Below are 19520 nucleotides of genomic sequence, written 5' to 3' on the forward strand. Positions count from 1 at the left end.
TATGCATCTTGGAGAGACAGATGCTGTTATGTCTTTTCAACATCTGGCTTGAGTGCTTCTCAAACAAACTCCTTTTTTTAGTCCAATCCTTTGATTCTGTCTGTAATCAGATAGCTATTAGATCAGCTCCAAGATGCTTGAAGTGGCCAAGTGTTCAGTGATTCCTGCAGGATCTTAATATCAACAAACTGCCATCTTGTATTATATAATGTATAGCTTCCCTGCTGTGTGAATAGCAGTTCCTAATCCAGTCCTCAAGCACCTGCTCTCCTGCATGTTACTGGTGCATCATTTCTCTCACGACCCTGAGCAATCTACATCACATGCTTTTGAAGTGGTAGGAGCAGATGTACCTGAACCGTGTCAAGCATCAAGCGTGAGCTCTTAAGTAGTCTGATGTGCATGAGTGAAAATACAGAGCAAAATATTCGCAGGACGCGCACACTTGAGGAGAGAATCGGGAGCGCCACTTAGCAAGCACTATGGGAGTTTTATTCCAACACAAGAACATGAGCTGTTTGACTCTAACTGAAACAAAATGGATTCAAACGGATTTGATTCTATATATTCTTTTCAAATCGGAGAAAAATCTTCTGTTGCAGTATGTGGCGTTTATGGGAAATGTAAATTGTGATTAAAACTAAAAATTGCAGCCATACACATAGCATTTTGCCCTCAAAGCTACATGGAGCCCTGCTGCCTGGCCACATTCTTGACTCCCACCCAATGATCCTTTACCATTCTCTCTCCTTCCACCCCTCCGTCCTGGGAAACGCTGTGTCGACAACCCCATCACAAAGATGCCCTCCCCGATTCCACGCACCTGTCAGTCAGTTGTCACCACAGCAATCACAATCAGAACTTACTCCGGTGGTGTATGTTCAGTCACAGCCTGTCCGGGGGAGGGAGGAGGAGAAGGGAAGCGATAGGAGAAACACTGTGACAGATGTGAAATGTGTTGAGGCAGAGGGGTGAAGAGATAGTCAGGAGGAAAGACTGTTAACAACACTCAGACACAGCCAGTCACAGTCACTTATCAAACCAGGTCACTAAAAAACAGCCACGTCATCATGGTGCAGAACCAGGAAAAAAAGTATTTGATTCGTTTTGTAATGTACAGAAATGATTCGGGAAGAGAAATCTCTCTATCTCTATACTTCTCTCTCTTTTACTCCCTTGCTCTCTCTCTCTCTCTCTCTCTCTCTCTCTCGCTCTCTCTCTCTCTCTCTCTCTCTCTTTCTCTCTCTCTCTCTCTCTCTCTCTCTCTCTCTCTCTCTCTGTATTTGATTTGATGAAAAAAAAAACATAAACCATGTAATTTGTTTAGTTTAAGGATCATAAGACCTCCGGCTGAATGAGATTAGGTGAGCCCTCCTGCTCTGTCTGTGATTGGTGATAGATGTCAGATAGTAATCAACCAAGCAGTGTAATCCATTCTTAAACAGAGGACCGGTGCTGCTCGACCGCCAGCCAATCGGAGTGATCACATGACGATGGTGTTAACCCGAAAGTCAGCTTGCTTTCAGGCAACCCAGAAGCCTTTGCAGCCCCGGTCATAAACTGTGCCATCTATCCACATCCGTCAGAGAGTGGCAGGACACTGCGGGCGCAGCAGAAACAAAGCAGGTCATGCTGATACTACGATATTATTTGGATTTTAGGAGTTGGAGCTAAACTGTCGGGTTGCTGCAGGATTTTAACTCGCTTTGATTGTACAAGGTAACGAGGGATTTGGATGTGTTCCTTCTACTCCAAATACTCAGCGGCCGGCTGAGTCAGGCTTGGGAGGGGGGTGACGCTGCATCCGTAAATGGACCATAAGAGGGATTTTTTACTCCCCTCCCCTCTTCTCTGATTGCTCTTGGGTGGAGAGGCGCACATTCAGCTTGTTTTCTTTCCGCTTTTGCCTTCTTTCTAGTTATCTCATTTCAATAGAGACCATTTCAAGATGTATTGTTGTCATTAGCGGACCAGATTCCCCTCTAAGAGGAGAGCTCTGCAAAACGCCGCCACTCATTTGTTCTCATTTGACTTCTCTCCATTATCCTTAAAGTAGAGGTGGCACAATCCCCGCGGGGGCAGCGTTGCATTTTCACCTTGATTGCTTTTGGCTTTCTTATTTAATATGTTTCAAACAGAGCTGGTGTCACACGCTCAGGCCGAGGAGCGCTGCCACAAGACTCTATTTCCTGCTGCCGTGTGCAGATCATCCATAGACTCCTAGAAATACAACATGGACATTTTTTTCAGTGCTTTAGGAGAGAGGATTGGGAAAACAACAAAGCTCTGGTCGTAGGCTGGGAGTGAACTGGACTGCTTTTGCGAATGCTTTGTTCCACAGAAGGCCATATATTTGCGCGGAGCAGCCAGTTAGTGGTTTGAACTGAGCTGCTGAACAGGACTTGATGTTTGTGAAAGTGTTTGCTCTAGTGCATTAACTCTGTAAACCGATGACAGGCATTTGTTTTGAACATTTTGTCCCATGATTAGCTGCTCCCCAAATACTGAACAATTAGAGCATTTAGTTGATTTACTCGTCATTTTTCTAATTATAGTCAATACATTTTGTTCAATTGTGTTAGAAACGTTCTTCCTCATTTTTTAATTAATCAAAGATGGATGAATAATGCAAAACAAATATCAATGTTCAAGAGCTGATTGCTTGGGGCTTTCTACTTAAAAGGCACTATACAGCAAAGTGACCACTAACCTTCTGTGTAAACGTATGTGCTATAACCTCCCTCCTTTTTATCGTAAATCCACATCAAATGTTAATGATTTTGTGACCGCAGGGGCTTCCTGCTGGATCTCGGGCTTTTCATCGTAGCTGAAGCAGTGCAACACGCAGGCAAACACACACTCTGAGTGAGAGAATGACACAGTTAGACAATCTGGTCCATTTGCAGTAGATCAACTGGTTGTAGATGTTTCCAGTTGTATCTCGTCAGTGGGTCAGAGAACGTCGCCCCTTACAGATCCACTTCTCGCGACACAGCACACAGTTTATTGGGAAGTTCCACCAATTGGTTATTTGTGTCGCGACGCAAGAGAAAAACGACAGCATGCTGAGGTTTTATCGTGGCGAGCATGTCGGGTCACTTCTAATCTTTTAGGGTCGCACTTTTTAATCTTTCGGGGCAATAGTGTAATCCCTTGATTTTTGTGAGCCATGGATTTGATACATTACGCTGCTTTTGATAAGGAGAGTGTACTTTAAAAAGACGATTATGATAATAATTTAGAAGCCTTGTCTGCACTGAAAGCAAATACAGGCTTCTTAGAGACGTCTGTGTCTTTTTCCGATGCACAGAGTATTAAGGTTTACGCGTCTGCACCACAGAGATGCTTCTCTTGGATTTTGGTGTCAACGTGATACTTTTTCTTACAATTATGTCAATGTTGTAAACTGATAGGACCCCAAAGACCACCCACACTGTCTGTGTGACAGGTGCATGACTTGTTTTCTTCCCCATGTTAGATATAAACGTCCTCCCCATAATGCATTGAGGCTGGTGTCACCCTCCCTGAGTTGAATCTCGTTGCCGTCCTTGTCCCCAACTGAACGAGGCCTCGTGCTTCATACGCTATCCCAACAGAGGGTTTCTACAGGGAATAACAGCAGTAACGAGGGCTGCTGTTATTCCCTCAGAAGCAAGATGCAGGACGGCGGCATTTTCCTGCCACGCAGACAGCGAACATGCCTCTCTATTGTCGGCCTGTTATGATGATTCACTGCTCGTCGATTTCCCTTTGCACATCGCGCTGCGGCTCAGTGCCATGTCCGTGGTGACATCATGCGCACACATCCTGCTATATCGGGGAACGTGATGGAGGGAGCGCGTCACCGTGTGGTTCAGTCGCTGCAGCAGCAGGCCTTCTGTGCGGCATCACAATCCCATGGTGTCCCATCCTGCTACTTCACGCTTGAGCCTTCACAAGCTTGGCTGAATGCACCATGCACACCAGCTGCACTTTGAGCTATTAGGTCACAGTGAACTGGCATCTTCCCCGCTTTACTTTGTTATGCTTCTTCTAATTTACATGCATTGTCCATGATCCCCCACCCCCTTTCCCTTTTCACAGTTTGTCTCTCTCCCCTCCTCTCTATATCTGTCTGTGTCGCCGAGGATGGAATGCAAATCTAAGATCAGCAGAGTGTGTTATGGCAAAGCTGTGGAGAGCTCAGAGTTATCTGCAGAGAGGCTATTACAGTAGCAGTGGCAGCTGGAGCAAAGGAATAATGCACAGTAGAAAATTTAGTGCTGCGCCACCGCTCCGTTGTGCTTACTGAAGGCTGGTTTAGGGCCCACCAGCGCTATAGTATCACGGTGCAAGATGCCGACAGACCAGAGTTTGGTTGCTAGCTCCCTTGCTAGCTACCCCAGATATTGCCCTGTTTCAACAGGAAGGACACACACGGCTAAACGGGAGCAGGAAAATGTGATGCTTGCGTCAAGATGAGTTACAAGGCGTCAAAAGGGGCAGCTTGTTAATGTTTGTTGTAACTGCTATGTGCGTGTTTCAGGCACACTTGTGCATTTGTGTGTGTTCAGGGTGTAAGATTTCAAGACAGCATCCCGGAGGAGACGTTAGCACGAAGCCCAGAGGACATGCTGTGAGTCAAAGGGATTTCTTAGGCAAGAAGTGTAGCGCACAGAAAACGCACATTCTGCTGCAGAGACATGCACAATTAGACACTTAGGCAACACACACACACACACACCCACACCTCCATTGTCATCATCCTACAGAAAAGGATGTTTCTCAAGCTCATCACAGCGATTGTCCCCAATCCAACATTTCATTTTTGCTGCTGCTTCACTTTGGATTTGTGAATGAAGTGCAGCTTAGTTTGTGACCAGGAGCAGGTAATGAATAATGCAACGACCTTCATGTGTGTGTGTGTGTGTGTGTGTGTGTGTGTGTGTGTGTGTGTGTTTTTTTTTCTTCTTCTCCCGCCGCTTCTGAATCATCAGCAAGGCAGTGTCTGTGTGCTTTGTTTTGCTCTAAAAAAGCACAGAGGAGAGGTCATTTGTGTGAGCTCGCTCCATCACAAAGACTCCAAATGACCCTTTTCCTGTCTTTGTTGTAAATAAGGATGTGTTTATTAAAGTGAGCATTAGCCAATAGTCTTGTTTTTGTTGTGTGCAAGCATTTCCGCTGCATCTTTGGCGCTAAGATGTTTTTTTAGGCTGCAGTCCATTTGCAAGGAATCCCTTATCGCGAAACCAGTTTGTGGCTGTTCATCTTTTTATCTTGAATCTGCTGTTAGTAATGAAATAATGTAGGTGGTGTCAGATGTGGTGTCTATACTCTCCAATATTTAGAGTGACGCACTTCCTGTGTTATCTTTTAAGGGGAATCATAACCATACAATTTACAATGGAAAATCTAAATACTTGTAGTATTTGCCAACTGAGTGGATTAGTATTGTTTGGTTTTAAATGCAGGCAGTTATCAAAGCTACATTAAAAAGTTTGACAACTAAAGTAGAGAAAATGAAATCTAAAGTAAAGTCCCTGCAGCAGTCATCAGTTCTTGCCTAATGTTATCTACAAATTCAGCAAAAACAGGTGAACACTGGCCCAAAAAGCTGGATAGAACTAAACTAAGAAATGAATTCTCAGTATCATTAGTACAGCAGGCCCTTCACATGACAAGAGTCATTGTTTTTAAATGGACATTATCCATATGTCAATTTAACATTTAAAGCAGCATTAATGGGGGCAGCAAAACAAGCCACACAAAGCTGACATAATATGATCCTAAGTTGTTATAACAAACAGGATAGCAGTCCAATATAAACTCTCCTTTTAGCTCAGGATTGGTCTCCACCAACTCCTGATGGAAAAAAACAGTACAAACAAAAAGCTGTAAACAAAAATAATGAGCTAAAAGATACTGAAACACTCTTTAGACTGTCATCATATTCATCACAACATGCAAACTTCTTTTCTTCTATACATCGTCAATTGTTTAAATAAAGATATAGATATAGAAAAACACAGATATCGCCCATGCCGACCTCAACACAGCGCACACAAAAACACATTTTCCATTCTCATCTATTTCAAAAGCTTTTTAATTTTATTTTGTATCCTGCTTAACAGCCTGTGTTGTGATTTTTTTTCTTATTTTTGTCACTGAGGTTTGTGTGTGTGTGTGTGTGTGTGTGTGTGTGTGTGTGTGTGCACGCGTGACTGAGGGAGAGTGTCAGAGAGAGGTGGCGGAAGAGATGGTGGACTAATGTTTCTGTGAGTTATTAATAACTTAGACAGCCCTCCATCGCACAGTCTGGCCCACATTTCAGCAGCATGGACAGACAACCAAGGTTTTATTATTATGAGTCATTTAAGTTTAAACTTAATAAAATGTACATATTTGTTTTTAGAAAAGTAGTTAGATCCTTTATTGCAGTTAAAATACTAAACAAATACATCTGGAAAAACGTTAAGTAACTCTAAGTCTTATCAGTAAAATGTTATGTTCTTGTAACAAAACATGGACCCAAAAGCAGCACACACTAATCAAGGTGTTGTAACTAAAAAGTGTTTATTAAATAATACTGAAAGTCTTCAAGGGAGCGAGGGTAATGACGTTGAAGAGCAAACAGGCAGGTAAACAGGGAAAAACAGCTAACGAGTTAGATCATGGCCTGAAAACATAACTACCACTTTAGTGATGAAATGATCTGGTGAAGAATGGCAGGAAGACCAGGGTTCATATACTGCAGTATCCTGATAGCAGATTAGTACCAGCTGTTCCAGCAACCACAGCCCAGGAGAGGGAGGAGGAGATGGCCACACCTCCCTGCTTACAGACCGACAGACACAGAAGACAAAAACAGGGAAACAGGACTTATTCATTGTCCAGTAAAATGTTCTGTGTCAGTGTTTTACTTTTCGATATGATGATTCTGGATTCATATTACTGCTACTTGAATGTACTTATTTCATTTTACTGCTGTACATGTTTACGATTGTGCCAATTTGACTAGTTTAATCAGCAATTCATCAGTGTCCAGTGAGAACTAGCTCCAAAAAGTCAACTTTTCATATGTGTGTGTGTGTGTGTGTGTGTATATATATATATATATATATATATATATATATATATATGGATATATATATATATATATATATATATATATATATATATATATATATATATATATATATATATATATATATATGTATGTATATGTTCACTGTACATATACTGTACATGTGTTATATTCAGGCTAACCCGGATAGTCTGTGAGACAGTAAGCGGGGACAAACCTCCTCCATGGTTCAGTGAATTAGCCAATCACACGTTAGGAGCCCTTACCGTGGCCACTGAGCAAGGCTGGCAGCAGTGATTTATGAAGCCCTTTGAAATTTATTTAAAAAAGTTGTCACGTACAAATTAAAGGAATGCTTCACAGAGCTTTTTCCTCACCAAAATGTCATTATTATTTTGGAGGAAAAGTGGGAGAAATGTAGGAGAAAAGTGGCTTATGAATAATTGATTCTCAACAAAAGAATGAATGCATTAATGCACAGTTAGCCCTTCTCTGTGACAGCCGGACAATGATGAAAATGATTGATAGCTAATTTGTTTTTTAAATATGGCGCTCCCAACTGTGAAGTTAAAGTCATGTGACGTCCAAGATAACTGCTCGTTTCAAGATTTCCTTTGAAACAAAAAGTATGAAGTGTGAGTTTAATGATGTTATGGATTTAGTTTATACCCTCACTAAGTGTATATTTTAATTAATTTTCATGTTCTCTGTGATATTCAATGTTTTCACCGGAAGGAAAAAGGTGGCGAGATGAATAAATGTGCACCTTCATTTGAGGTTCATAAATTAAATCAGAACTCAGACAGGTTGTTATTGGCTCGCTACGTCCCTTCGTGTCCATTGTATTGTGTACACAGACACAATCTGTGAACTCTGAATCATTTATCAATGCACTACTTACAGGATGTTGTCTGGCTCCTCATTTCTCTGCATTTGCACGTGCACATGCACACACACACACACACACACATACACACACACACACACACACACACACACACACACACATACTCCCACTTTTAATTTGGAAATATAAACAGGTCATATCCAGGCAGGCCGTCTTGTTAATCTTGTGTCATGCTGTTGTTTATAATGCATTGCAAATGATGATGATTTAAGCACCTATATCCACAAAGTAGTCAGATGCTATCAAAATGGAAATTAAAGATTGCCTATGGCACTAAAAGAGTCCAGCATTGGATGCAACAGTGTTTGTGTAAAGAATGCAACCTTCTAAATCAAATTTGATAATCAAACACTGCATGGGTGTCGGTTTTTCTAACACAAAGCCCTGTTTATCTGCCTGTGTTCATACTCCTTGCACGTATTTCCTGTAAAATACAAAAGGTTAGGTGACGATTGCTTGCAATGTTAAATGGGAGCATTACTCCGCCATGTTATTGAGCATGTAGAGTTTGATGCAGTGAGAAGAGGGAGTGGTGCTGCACCCTGCTGCCTCGTCCCATTTCTCTCTCTGCCCCCACCTCCCCACACACATACACAGACACACACACAGACACACACACGCACGCACGCACGCAATCACGCACAATCACAAACGCATGCACACACATGCACAGAGACAAAGCAGTATTTCATCAGGTTTTGACAGGGACTGAGGCCGACGAAGTGCAAGGCAAAGTAAAGTGAAGCTATATACTACAAACTTTAAGCTATACGCTGTGCGGTCTTTGGAAATAAACTCAGCATCAGTTCATGCACACGTAAACCTCTTTTATTGACATAGATCATTATATGTACGGTGTATTCAGAGGGTCAGAGAACATCAGTTCAAAGTGGACTAACCACTAAATTCCACTCTTTTGTCCCCTCTCTTTGATCTACAGGAAACGAAGTCCATCTGCATCCAGGGATCCAAACCAAAAATACGACCAAAGGGAGGGGGGCGACCACTCACAGTATGCCCCGACGGACGGCGGTATGCCCAGATCACCGTCTGACTATGGGGATGGGGACCATCGGCGGGCTCCGCGGGGCCCACACATGTACCCAGACGCGGATGCGGCGCGGATGGGCTACCGGGACCGGCGGGGCCCCGGACGATGGCACTCCCAGGAATACCCGCTGGACCAGGAGCTAGATGGACCACCCAGCGAGTACGACCTGCAGCGGCAGCGCCAGGAGGAGTTCCAGACGCGCTATCGCAGTGACCCCAACCTGGCACGCTACCCTGTGAAGCCGCAGCCCTACGAAGAGCAGATGAGGATGCATGCTGAGGTGGGCCGCATGAGGCACGAGCGCCGCCATAGCGACGTCTCACTGGCCTACACAGAGCAGGATGACCCAGGCCCCATCCGGCTGTCCCGACAGCATCTCACCGAGCGCCGGCCGCCTATGGTGGGACAGCGCTCCTACTCCGTCGACCGCTCCTCACCAGGGCCCATGGGTCCCGGTCTTGGAGGACACAGGACCTCCAACCACAGCCCCCCGACGCCGCACCGGAGCCCTGTGCTGGGTGACCGATCCGGGGACCTGCGTAGAGGCGACCTGGGTGTCGGCGGGGATCCCATGAGAAGGCAGCAACACCATTTAGACCCCAGTTCGGCCGTTCGCAAGACCAAGAGGGAGAAGATGGAGAGCATGTTGAGGAATGACTCTCTAAGCTCGGACCAGTCGGAGTCGGTGCGCCCGCCACCCCCTAAGCCCCACAAAACCAAAAAGGGAGGAAAGATGCGGCAGGTATCACTGAGCAGCTCAGAGGAGGAGCTGGCCACCACACCAGAGTACACCAGCTGTGAGGACGTGGAGATAGAGAGTGAGTCAGTCAGTGAGAAAGGTGGGAGCCACACACAGCACTGTTTTTTCTTTCTTTATAGATGGCTTAATTTACTTTATACCACACAAATGCACATTTCTCTGATGCTTTTTCATGCAATTATAAAGCCATATTTTTCTAGTAGCATGCTGACATAATATTGTGAAGAAAGAAGGATTTCAGTTCATTATAATTAAATCATTGTTACTGTCTCATGTTGTTATTGATTCTTGAAGCTTGTTGACTCAGATGTAACCTTCAGATTCCCCCGTCTCCAGTCTCTACATGTGTGTGTTTATATGTCTACATGTGTATTTGTAGGTGTAGGGCTCATTATTTTTGAGAAAGGTTGTACTTTAAAAAAAAAAAAAAAAAGAACAGGTGAAGATCTATTAAAAATGATCAAAAAAAATCTGTGGGGAAAAATTGTAGATTCTGCAAATAATTTATTTTGTTTTCCATAGAGTACCTCTGGTGTACAATCAGACGCTAATTTTTATTTTTTCTCCCTTTTTCTCGTCACTTACTACTTTCTTAACTACTACTAAACTGCGGTGAACAGTTAATTGTTTCGTCAGAAAACACAACAGCTTTGTGTGTGATGACATTGGTTTAAATCTCTGCTTCTCAAAGACACTGAGCCTTACGTCAATGCAAAGCAATGTTACGTTTTACGTGTCTTATCTATGACTCTACTTTAACAGCTCCCGTGACTGTGAGGAGGAGGCTCGTGCACAACGAGCCAGCCAGATCAGCCTCAGTGTGGATGTGTGCTTTATGTGTGCGGATGTGATTTTAAAACAAATGCTAAACTGTGGTTTTTGCTGGCATCTTATGGCACATTTGGCCAGCTTCTGTCACAGCTGTGTCACACGATCGGCCCCTTCTAACAGACAGTGTTGCGTAACTGACAGACAGAGGGATGCAAGGAGAGAGCCAGGGCGTGGGTGTCTAGTGAACCAGGGTGAGCTGGGTTAATTGCGGTGTGTTTTATCAAGTAGCTTTATGTCATCACTGTTGCAATTGAGCGAATGGGTGTTATTAAAACAAAGGTAATAGAAGAGCAGAGGGTGGTTATGTGTTTTCCTGCAGTATGCTGCACCTCCTCTGTAAACCTTGACTTCCATACTGTCATTCCTGGCACAGCAGCCCGTCACAAAGTGGTAGTAGGTTTACGGTTCAGTCCAGTGGGGAAGGGAGCAAAAGATGATGGTGGTTAGTGGCCAAAGATAAAAACGGAACAGTAGTTTGAGCGTTTTTAAGTCTAAACATTACAATTACAATGTGGCTTAATTTTACATGCAGTTAACAACTAATTGAAGTTGTCTGCCAGCTATTGGCTCTGCCTTTCCTGTCCTGTCCTGCAGTCTGAATACAACATGAAAATCTGACTGGACATCAGATCGCTTATGGCAAATCTCCTACCTGCTTGGAAAAAAACAAGCGCATGTACAAGTGTAGAAATGCACGCTGGCAAGCAAACAGTCGGAGTGACTGAATTAAATGCCACTTTGCATAGACTCAACATCAAAAGCAATCGTTTAGGCTGTTAGCTTCATGACCGCTCCACCTGCTTGACAGTTGTCGTAATTGCAAATTGATTTTGTTGTCAAACCTGTAATTACTGAGGCCTCTGCTTTAGAAATGGTAAAAGCACCGAACACCAAAGAAAGGAGGGGGCGCAGTTGACAAATGGTAGAATAAAAGATTGAAAGGAGGAAAAGTACAGTAATACAGTTTTACTTTTGTCAGACGCAGCAGACCCAAAGCGCCTGCCATATGCTCAGAAAGGTTTAATCTGGAGGAGAGGAACTCACTCGGTCTGCTCCGTTATGTAACTGTTCTCCTCATCAAAGGAAACGGCCCAGCAATAGCGCTACATTATTGATGTGGGAGTTTCCAGGTTTCCAGGTAGCCGTGGTACAGAAATAGGGGCAGAAGCAGCAGGCTGTTTTGAGGTTCAGAGTTTCTGTTGTTCCTGTCTGCTCCTGTCTGCTTCCTCCACAGGTCAGCATGCGTAGGAGAGAGAGTGAAAACAAAGAATCGAGCTGAACTGCTGACCCGAATAAGTTTAGCAAACCACACTAGCTAAAGCACACACTCAGACAGCTGATTACATGAAGCTATTTGGTCTTTGTTTTCTCATATTTGGCACTTTCATTAATTTATGACATAATTAAGACTGCTATGATATGGCGCATGCATCGAGTCTAATAAATTGTTCAGAAATGTCTACGGAACTATTTATTAGTGTCCTTGTTCGCACTCTGTCAAGTAGACTTCATTATCCGGGGATTTAAACTCACGGCTCCAGATTTATGACATGTGACATCATACCGGCCATCACAAAAGATCCGTCAGTTTTGCCAGTCTATCGAGTTTACAAATGGAACAAATTTAGCGTCAGGTTGTTTTTTTTTATGATTTACACACACTGTTCATTGAAAAAGCTGACACAATCAAGGAATCTCCCTGCATGTGCTATCACATACAAACCAAGCACTCTTTCATTAGCAAGCAACTGTAGAGCGCGTTGACAAATGATTGTTTTAGGTGTGCTGATTGTAAAGCCCCTTGAGCCAAATCTGTGATTTGTGGTATTGGGCTGTATAGATAACAAATGTACTTGAAAAAGTCCAGGAAGAAGAAGAGAAAAAAACAGCCAGAGCAGCAGCGCGAAGAACACCAATTATAATTGCATGTAAGGACACAACTGACTCGGCCAGGAGATGAGTGTGCGACAGCAGGCTCACGCCATGAAGGAGGGAGGCCTGATGGGATGAGAAGGAGAAGACACCAAGGGGAAGTGGGAGAGGAGACTAGAGGGGAGAGGGAGTGCCAGCTGTAATGGGCCTGGCTCGTGCCTGCGAGCGATGAAGACTGATTTATCGTGGTGTTCCTGTCCCTGTGTTTTCCTCTTTATCGATTACCCTGACATGCCGTCTCATAATAGTGCCGAACAGACAGAAAAGGAGAGGCTGGCTGGCTAACTACAGCAGAGAGGTGGATGGTGTGTAGTGACAGTCTAACTTACATCCTCATCAATGGTCTTCTGGGATCAGTTTTTGCACCTCAGTAAGTCAATTTGGTTTGTAGTTTGTGCTCTTAAGCTGGATACTGGAAAACGTATTCTTATTAATTTAACCTTTCATATATCGTAATGGGCAGCATTAGCGTGTTTTGTGCTGTACAGTAGAAGTTAGGTAAAGGCGTTTCGTTACATGAAAGCTCTTGTTGTAAGATCTGCCTCCACCAGGGGTTTAACGTGACACCGTATCACCTTCCCAGCATGGCGACTATGTTTAAACATACACACAATTTCACCCATGCCTCTTTCCTGCTCACGCCCCTCGAATTGTAGTAAAAACAGCATCAATAATTAATGATCCAATTAATAGTTTACACTGGTTTTTATTGAGCTGTCAAAGTGATGGAAAGCCTGCTGGTGGTGAGCTCCACCACTGCCTGCTCTCTGCCTCCATCCTGAATCAGCAATTTGCAGGGGGGTGTGGAGTCAGGGGGCGAAAACGGCAGGCTGGGCTCAGACTGCTGATGCTCACAATTTACGGCTGTGATGAGTTTCCTGCTACCAGGAAAAAAAAAGAAAAGAAAAAGACACCCACACCCACAGTGCCTTGCCAGGGATCAGTGCCCAATTGTGGTGTGCCACTGTTAATAAAGCTTTGCGAATAGGGATCGGCTGGACACAGCTTTGTGTTGGCGCCCACTCAGATTATTTTTGACAGATGTGGAGGTTGGGATGTGGGAGGAGTATGATGGGAGGAAGAACAGGTAGAGGTAGAGGTGAAACTGTAACTGATACAACCTTGAGACAAGCTCTGAGGCGTGTAAATGTGTCTGTTGCTTCAAAAAAGTCAAATACATGTAAACGTCTCATCCCTACATGTTTCTTTCTCTCCCTAATCATAGCAGCAGACTTTAAGCTGTTTGCACTATCATGGCCACATTAGGCAAGTGACTCGTTCAATGGAGAGTGTCCACCACGCTGAACTGGGCTCTGGTGTTTGCGCCGCCGACATAATAGCAGCTGGGAGGCTAAGAGGGTAATCACTGTTGTCAGCTGTTAGTTGTAGGGCCGCAGAGGGCAAAGCCTGTCCAGGGACATCCATAATGTTTTATCACAGTGCATAACTTTGTACAGTTAGTCGTTTTAGCACTCCCCTTGACTGATGGATGGAAAGCAGTGATAGAAGAGAGGAAGAGGGGAGGAGAACAGCTGGGTAGTTTGGCTCAGACTGACCTTGCGATATTCAGAGTCACAACTCTGAATATTAAGAAAATAGCAAGTGTGGAAATGTGATCTTTTTTTCAATATTGAAAATACTTTCCACTTCAGCCTTGTATTCTCAATCCGTCCCCTACTAGCAGAAGCATATGCAGGCTATTTTTAGGCCTTTCCATCAGAGTCCCCTGCTTCCCAGAGACTGACTCCTCAGCCAGATAATGCTTGAAGGCGGCCTGTCCTGTAAAGATCCATTAGGTTCTGCAGCTCTTTGCAGGGGAAGTGAAGTGTGGGAAAAGTGATGTATATGGCTCAGGGGTTGCGGCGTTTTCAGATGACCTTCATGTGCCTTTGGCCTGAGGTTCACTCCGGCTACAAACATGCAGCACATACAATCGCACAAGCATGCAAGGACATCAAAAGCAGCACATGTGCAAGTGGAAGATCAGGCTCAGCTGACTCTGATTTCTTTATTGTATAAACTGTAACTGGATTTTACATACGATTTATTTCATTTGGAATTGTTAAAATGCCAAAGTAAGCAAACAATATTTAAATGTCTATTCCCCCCGTCGTAACTTTTGGATTTCAGGATGACAGAGATGTGCTTGTCGCTAAGGTCTCAGTCATACAGCGTCTCGCTGACAACCGAAACGGTTTTACACAGCCTCACCATCCCGTAGTCTTTACCTCCACACCACACTCTACATTGGGCATCCTACTGCCCCGCCTTTAGATTCACCATGTTTCACTCTTTCTAATTGGCTTATATTTGCAAAGCCTCTTTGTTAAATTGAAAGCGCACTCAATCCCCTCTGCCCGGTGCATCCGCATCGGAAAACATTTAATTTTTTTTTTGCCTGCGTAGCTTTCCACTAGAAGAAATACTTGCAGAGTGTATATTCATCTCATAAGATATCTGCTTCTCTATGTTTTGATTTAACAGAAGCATGCACGTCTGTAGCAAGAGTTGAAGTCATAGGTCTTGACCGCCCCTCTTAAGGGTCTAACCACCATCAATTCCTCTCTAATCCTTCTGCTGGATTGACAAGAAAATTAACAAAACGTTCATAGAAATGTCCCAGGAACCTCCGTGATGTAAAACCATTATAACCAATTGCTGTGCGCTACCACAGAAGTTGTAATCAGAGCCTCATGTTTAAACGTTGTCCCCGGTGCACTTCGGATTGAGGTCATTTAAGGCTGTGTGGCAACGCAATCTGGATCCACCGGTTAAACACATTAGTGATCTGCCCTTATACATATGGCATTTACCGGACTTTTTAAATACTTTTATTTAAAGCACATCCATCCTTTAGTCCAATTGTATTTGTTGTGACCAGCAAGATTCATAAGAGGATTTATTAATGGATTATACATTCTGTGATATTGCCTATGTATGTTAAGGAGTGCAGCATGATTCATATTAAATCAAACCTTTAAATCAGTGTGAAATGCAGTGGCAGTAGCCAAGCAGAAGTTGTGAGATTGAACTATATGAGGAGAATCTGACCTCTGGTCCCGTCTGTGTTGAGTTTGCGCTTTTACAATGGTGATGATGTGGGATTTAATCGATGTCCTGCAGGGAGGGCGAGGAAAAGAAGGGGGGAACAGATGGTCATGAATGTCCCAACTGAGAGTCGTGTGTCTGATTGCAGGCTTGTGTCCGTCCCTTACCGTACAGTGTGGCGGCGGTCAAATTATTGCTGTTCCTTTGTGTATAATTACCTGAGCTGCATCTCTCTTTCTCCACAGGGATCTTAGGCACACGAAGACTTGAGTTTGAGCAGTATGTGAGAACGCGTGTGTGCAAAGATGAATGTGCTGATGTCTTTTTTAGTGCTCAAAGTGTATTATGCGTGTGTCTGTCTAGCTGTTACTGTCTGTTGTTGTCTGTGGTGTCCTCACTGGTCCCTCTCGCTATCCTCTCTCGTGTATGTGCGCCCTCCCCCCCACTCCCTCAACCCACACCTTACAGGAGATTTGGATGGCCATTGGTGGGACCATGCGTCTTGGCATAGCAGCGAGGCCTCCCCAATGTCTTTGGTGAGACATGTGGAGTCCTGCCTTGACCCCTCCTCCCTCCCTTCTGCCCCTTAACCCCATCTCTCTCTCCCTCTTTCTCTCTCTCTCTCTCTCCCCCTCCTCCCCCCCAGACCCTCCCTTCTCCAAGAGTCTTTTGTCATTTCATGTTTCCTTCGTTTTATTTACACCTTTGCATGTTGTTTTTCTGTTTTTTCTTTCTGTTTTATCCCACACCTGTAGGGGAAAGTCAAAGGGGAAAAAGAAAAACTATTGAGCAGACATTTATGTCCGAGCCGACACACACCTTATCTGAGAGGCAAAAGAAAATGGTGCGCTTTGGGGGACACTCATTTGAAGAGGACTTGGCATGGTGTGAACCACAGGTTAAAGACTCGGGAGTTGATACGTGCAGTAGCACTACCCTAAACGAGGAGCATAGCCATAGTGAGAAGGTACTGAGACAATCTAGCCTGCATTTTGTTATTATTATTATTATTATTTATGACCTACCCATCCAGTCTTTGTTTGCTCTCTGTCACTCAGTGTACATAGGTGAGATGTTTGTTTTCTGGATTTTATTTGACATTGTACAAATTGATTTCTCTTGCGATTTCGTTCTTTTTTTTTTCGGTTACTATTGGCTCCACCTTGCTCGGTGTTGCCGAAAAAAAAAAAACTCTTTTTGGGGGCACCCTCTTTGCTTGCTACTTGTACTTGCTGTTTTGCTCCCCAACCAGAAACAACACACCTTACAGTAGTTGTTAAAAAAAGAGCATTGACACACAACCTCTCTGTCTTGTCATGGCACACAGGAATGTGGGTCTCTCCTAGTTGCATGCTCGTTCTCCTCCGTATGTTGTGTCCTTGCTCTGCAGCAGTCCTGTCTAGTGCAGCAGGAACACCTTTTACTCAGGCCGTCCCTCTCACTCTGCTGCCCCACCCCACAGCACCCAGTCCAGACAGAACCCGCTCCCTTGCCCAACTTTCCACTCACTTCTGTCGCAAAACCCCAAATGACTGTATAAGCACACAAAACAGGGAAGACTGGATTTGTTTTGCACACAATAAATAAATAAAAATTAAAACACGTTTTTCTTTTTTCCCTTTCCACTACGCGCCTGTGATTTCACCCTATCTCTCTCTCATGCTTTATTCTGTGCGGTGTATGTCTCAATTTTTCTTTGTTTTTTAAACTGGCACCTCATTAGTATCATAGTCGACCTTTTCACCCCCTTCCTTCCCCCTTTTGCTGTCTGCTTTCCCCTCACTACTCCACTGGATGGTGGTTGTGTGTCTGCTCCAGTTTGAAGAGCTGGTTTGAGGAGGAGTGTCGGGCTGCTTGCTTACTCTGCATGGGGCGTTGCATGAAGCTCACTCCATCCTCACACCGGCAGGTTCACACAAGCTCCTCATCAGTAGTTTTGTATTATATTAGGAATTTATTATTCCATACTTTAGAATTAAAAAAATTAACTTGTTGCCACCAAAAAAAAAGAAAAACATGAAAAGTATTGATGAGGCAACGGAGTTCGTGTGAACTTTCTTCCCTGAGTGAATAAACACTTCCTCATGCCCTCTGCCTTCTGCCCCTCCCCCCTCTTTTTTTCACTGTGAAAATGTTTGTGCTTTGTTCTGAAGTAATTCAATTCAAGCGGATGAGTTGTTAAACAGCAGGTGTGTTGCTCTGACCTTGTAGCACCCGGTGACGTGGCAGCCATCCAAAGATGGGGATCGCCTAATAGGGCGTATTTTACTCAACAAACGCATGAAAGATGGAAGCGTGCCTCGAGACTCAGGAGCTCTGCTCGGTCTAAAGGTGAGCTCATAATGACTCTGTCTGAAGGTATGATGCAAACACACCCATGTATAAATACCAAACAATTTACACCATCACCACACTACCGATATAACTTGGCGAAATATACACTTTTGGATATAGACTTCAGCTGACCACATCCAGGAATTCTGGGTAAAGTTGATAGACCGTCAGTGTTAGTAATGTTAATATACAGTATAATAACAGCCCGGCTGCAAATTCTACTATTTTTTGGCCTCTTTTTTTCCAATTATCGATTGCATCATAGTAGTACTCAGTATTCATATTCATTAAAGACTTGATTATGTTCCTGATGAATATTAATGCATAGCGTTTGGTATTGAGCCGTGTAATTCTCTGAACTCACTCACACTGAGCTACTTTAATGAACTGCATTCAGCAGCTCAGAGGAAAAAAGTCAGTGTTGTCACTGCTCAAATAGTTCAATCATAATGTTTTTACAGTCTATACTTTTCTCCTTTAGGTCATAATCTGCTGTTGCATGATTGAAAGCGTTTTTTGTCAGTTTGTTATTGCAGTGTCGTCACTGGATGACCTGTTGCGCAAAATGCTCTGGTTTCCCTCTCCTTTTTCACTTTTGCGTAAACTTGAAGGTGGTGGAGAAAAGGAATGAAGCTGAGCAGCCAAATTCCAGAGACATGAAGAGAGAGATGGGGAAAAATCATTACTGATTGAATGAGCCTCCTGAAACGGCATGTTTGTGTCTGCTCAGTGCCTCTGTGCGCTTTTGTCCGCTCAGCAGCAGCCAGCCAACCCAACAGTCCAGCCAGTCAGTCCACCAGTCAGGCCGCCCACCTTTCTCTCTCTCTCTCTCTCTCTCTCTCTCTCTCTCTCTCTCTCTCTCTCTCTCCCTCTCTCTCTCTCTCTCTCTCTTTCTCTCTCTTTCTCTCTTTTCCTCGGTGAGCCTCCTTCTCTGGCTCCTGCCCTGTTATATAAAGCCATTTCATTTAGCAGACTTCCCTAAGCTCCTTTGTATGTTGGCATTCAGCTGCCATTAGGAGGGATTTTTATTTGTATGATGCCCATGTAAGCTGAAGCGAGTGGAGTACAGCAGCTCAGGACTGTACAGTACGGCTCTAGCCCACGGGCCTGTACTGTCACAGAACCACAGAGCGGCACCAGAGTGTGTCCCTCGCGGTGAAAGCATAGCCCTGAACTTTTTTGTTTAACCGAGATGCACTTTTACCATTGACCCTCTCCGTAATGCTCTTATTTGGGATTCATACCTTGCAGGCAAAGGCTAAAGCTGTGACATAAACAGAAGACTTTGAGTCGAAAACAATCTTCCTTTGCAAGCTGCAATTATATCATATCATTACGCTCGCAGTTAGAACAACACCAACACAAAGTGGGTTTTCACATGTATTTCAGTGCTAACCCCATCACCTCTCTGTACTTCTACAGGTGGTGGGAGGCAAGATGACAGAATCTGGTAGACTTTGTGCTTTTATCACTAAAGTGAGGAAAGGAAGTCTAGCAGACACTGTTGGACACCTCAGACCAGGTATGACAATCACACGCTCACACACACATATGTATGTAGAAACTCAAGTAGTAGATTTAGTAGCACTCAATA

At 44.0% G+C, this 19520-nt stretch overlaps 1 protein-coding gene across 48 annotated transcripts in view; it reads left to right on the forward strand.

Moving 5' to 3' along the window:
* The window catches only part of rims2a (regulating synaptic membrane exocytosis 2a), a 127189-nt gene that overhangs the window by 52590 nt on the left and 55079 nt on the right, over positions 1-19520 (forward strand). For 30 of the 48 annotated variants that reach the window (XM_068569076.1, XM_068569040.1, XM_068569044.1 and 27 more), the window contains 4 exons: positions 8911-9860; positions 16348-16559; positions 17804-17923; positions 19349-19448. In XM_068569076.1, the coding sequence (XP_068425177.1) occupies positions 8911-9860; positions 16348-16559; positions 17804-17923; positions 19349-19448 (1382 nt within the window). Of the gene's footprint in view, positions 1-8910; positions 9861-16060; positions 16129-16347; positions 16560-17803; positions 17924-19348; positions 19449-19520 lie in introns of all 48 variants that reach the window. The other 18 variants (XM_068569047.1, XM_068569079.1, XM_068569049.1 and 15 more) reach the window with 1 other exon arrangement.

This window comes from Clinocottus analis, unplaced genomic scaffold, assembly GCF_023055335.1.
Source record: "Clinocottus analis isolate CAN_PGR_092001 unplaced genomic scaffold, fCliAna1.0.p SCAF_9, whole genome shotgun sequence".
Taxonomy (NCBI): Eukaryota; Metazoa; Chordata; class Actinopteri; order Perciformes; family Cottidae; genus Clinocottus; species Clinocottus analis.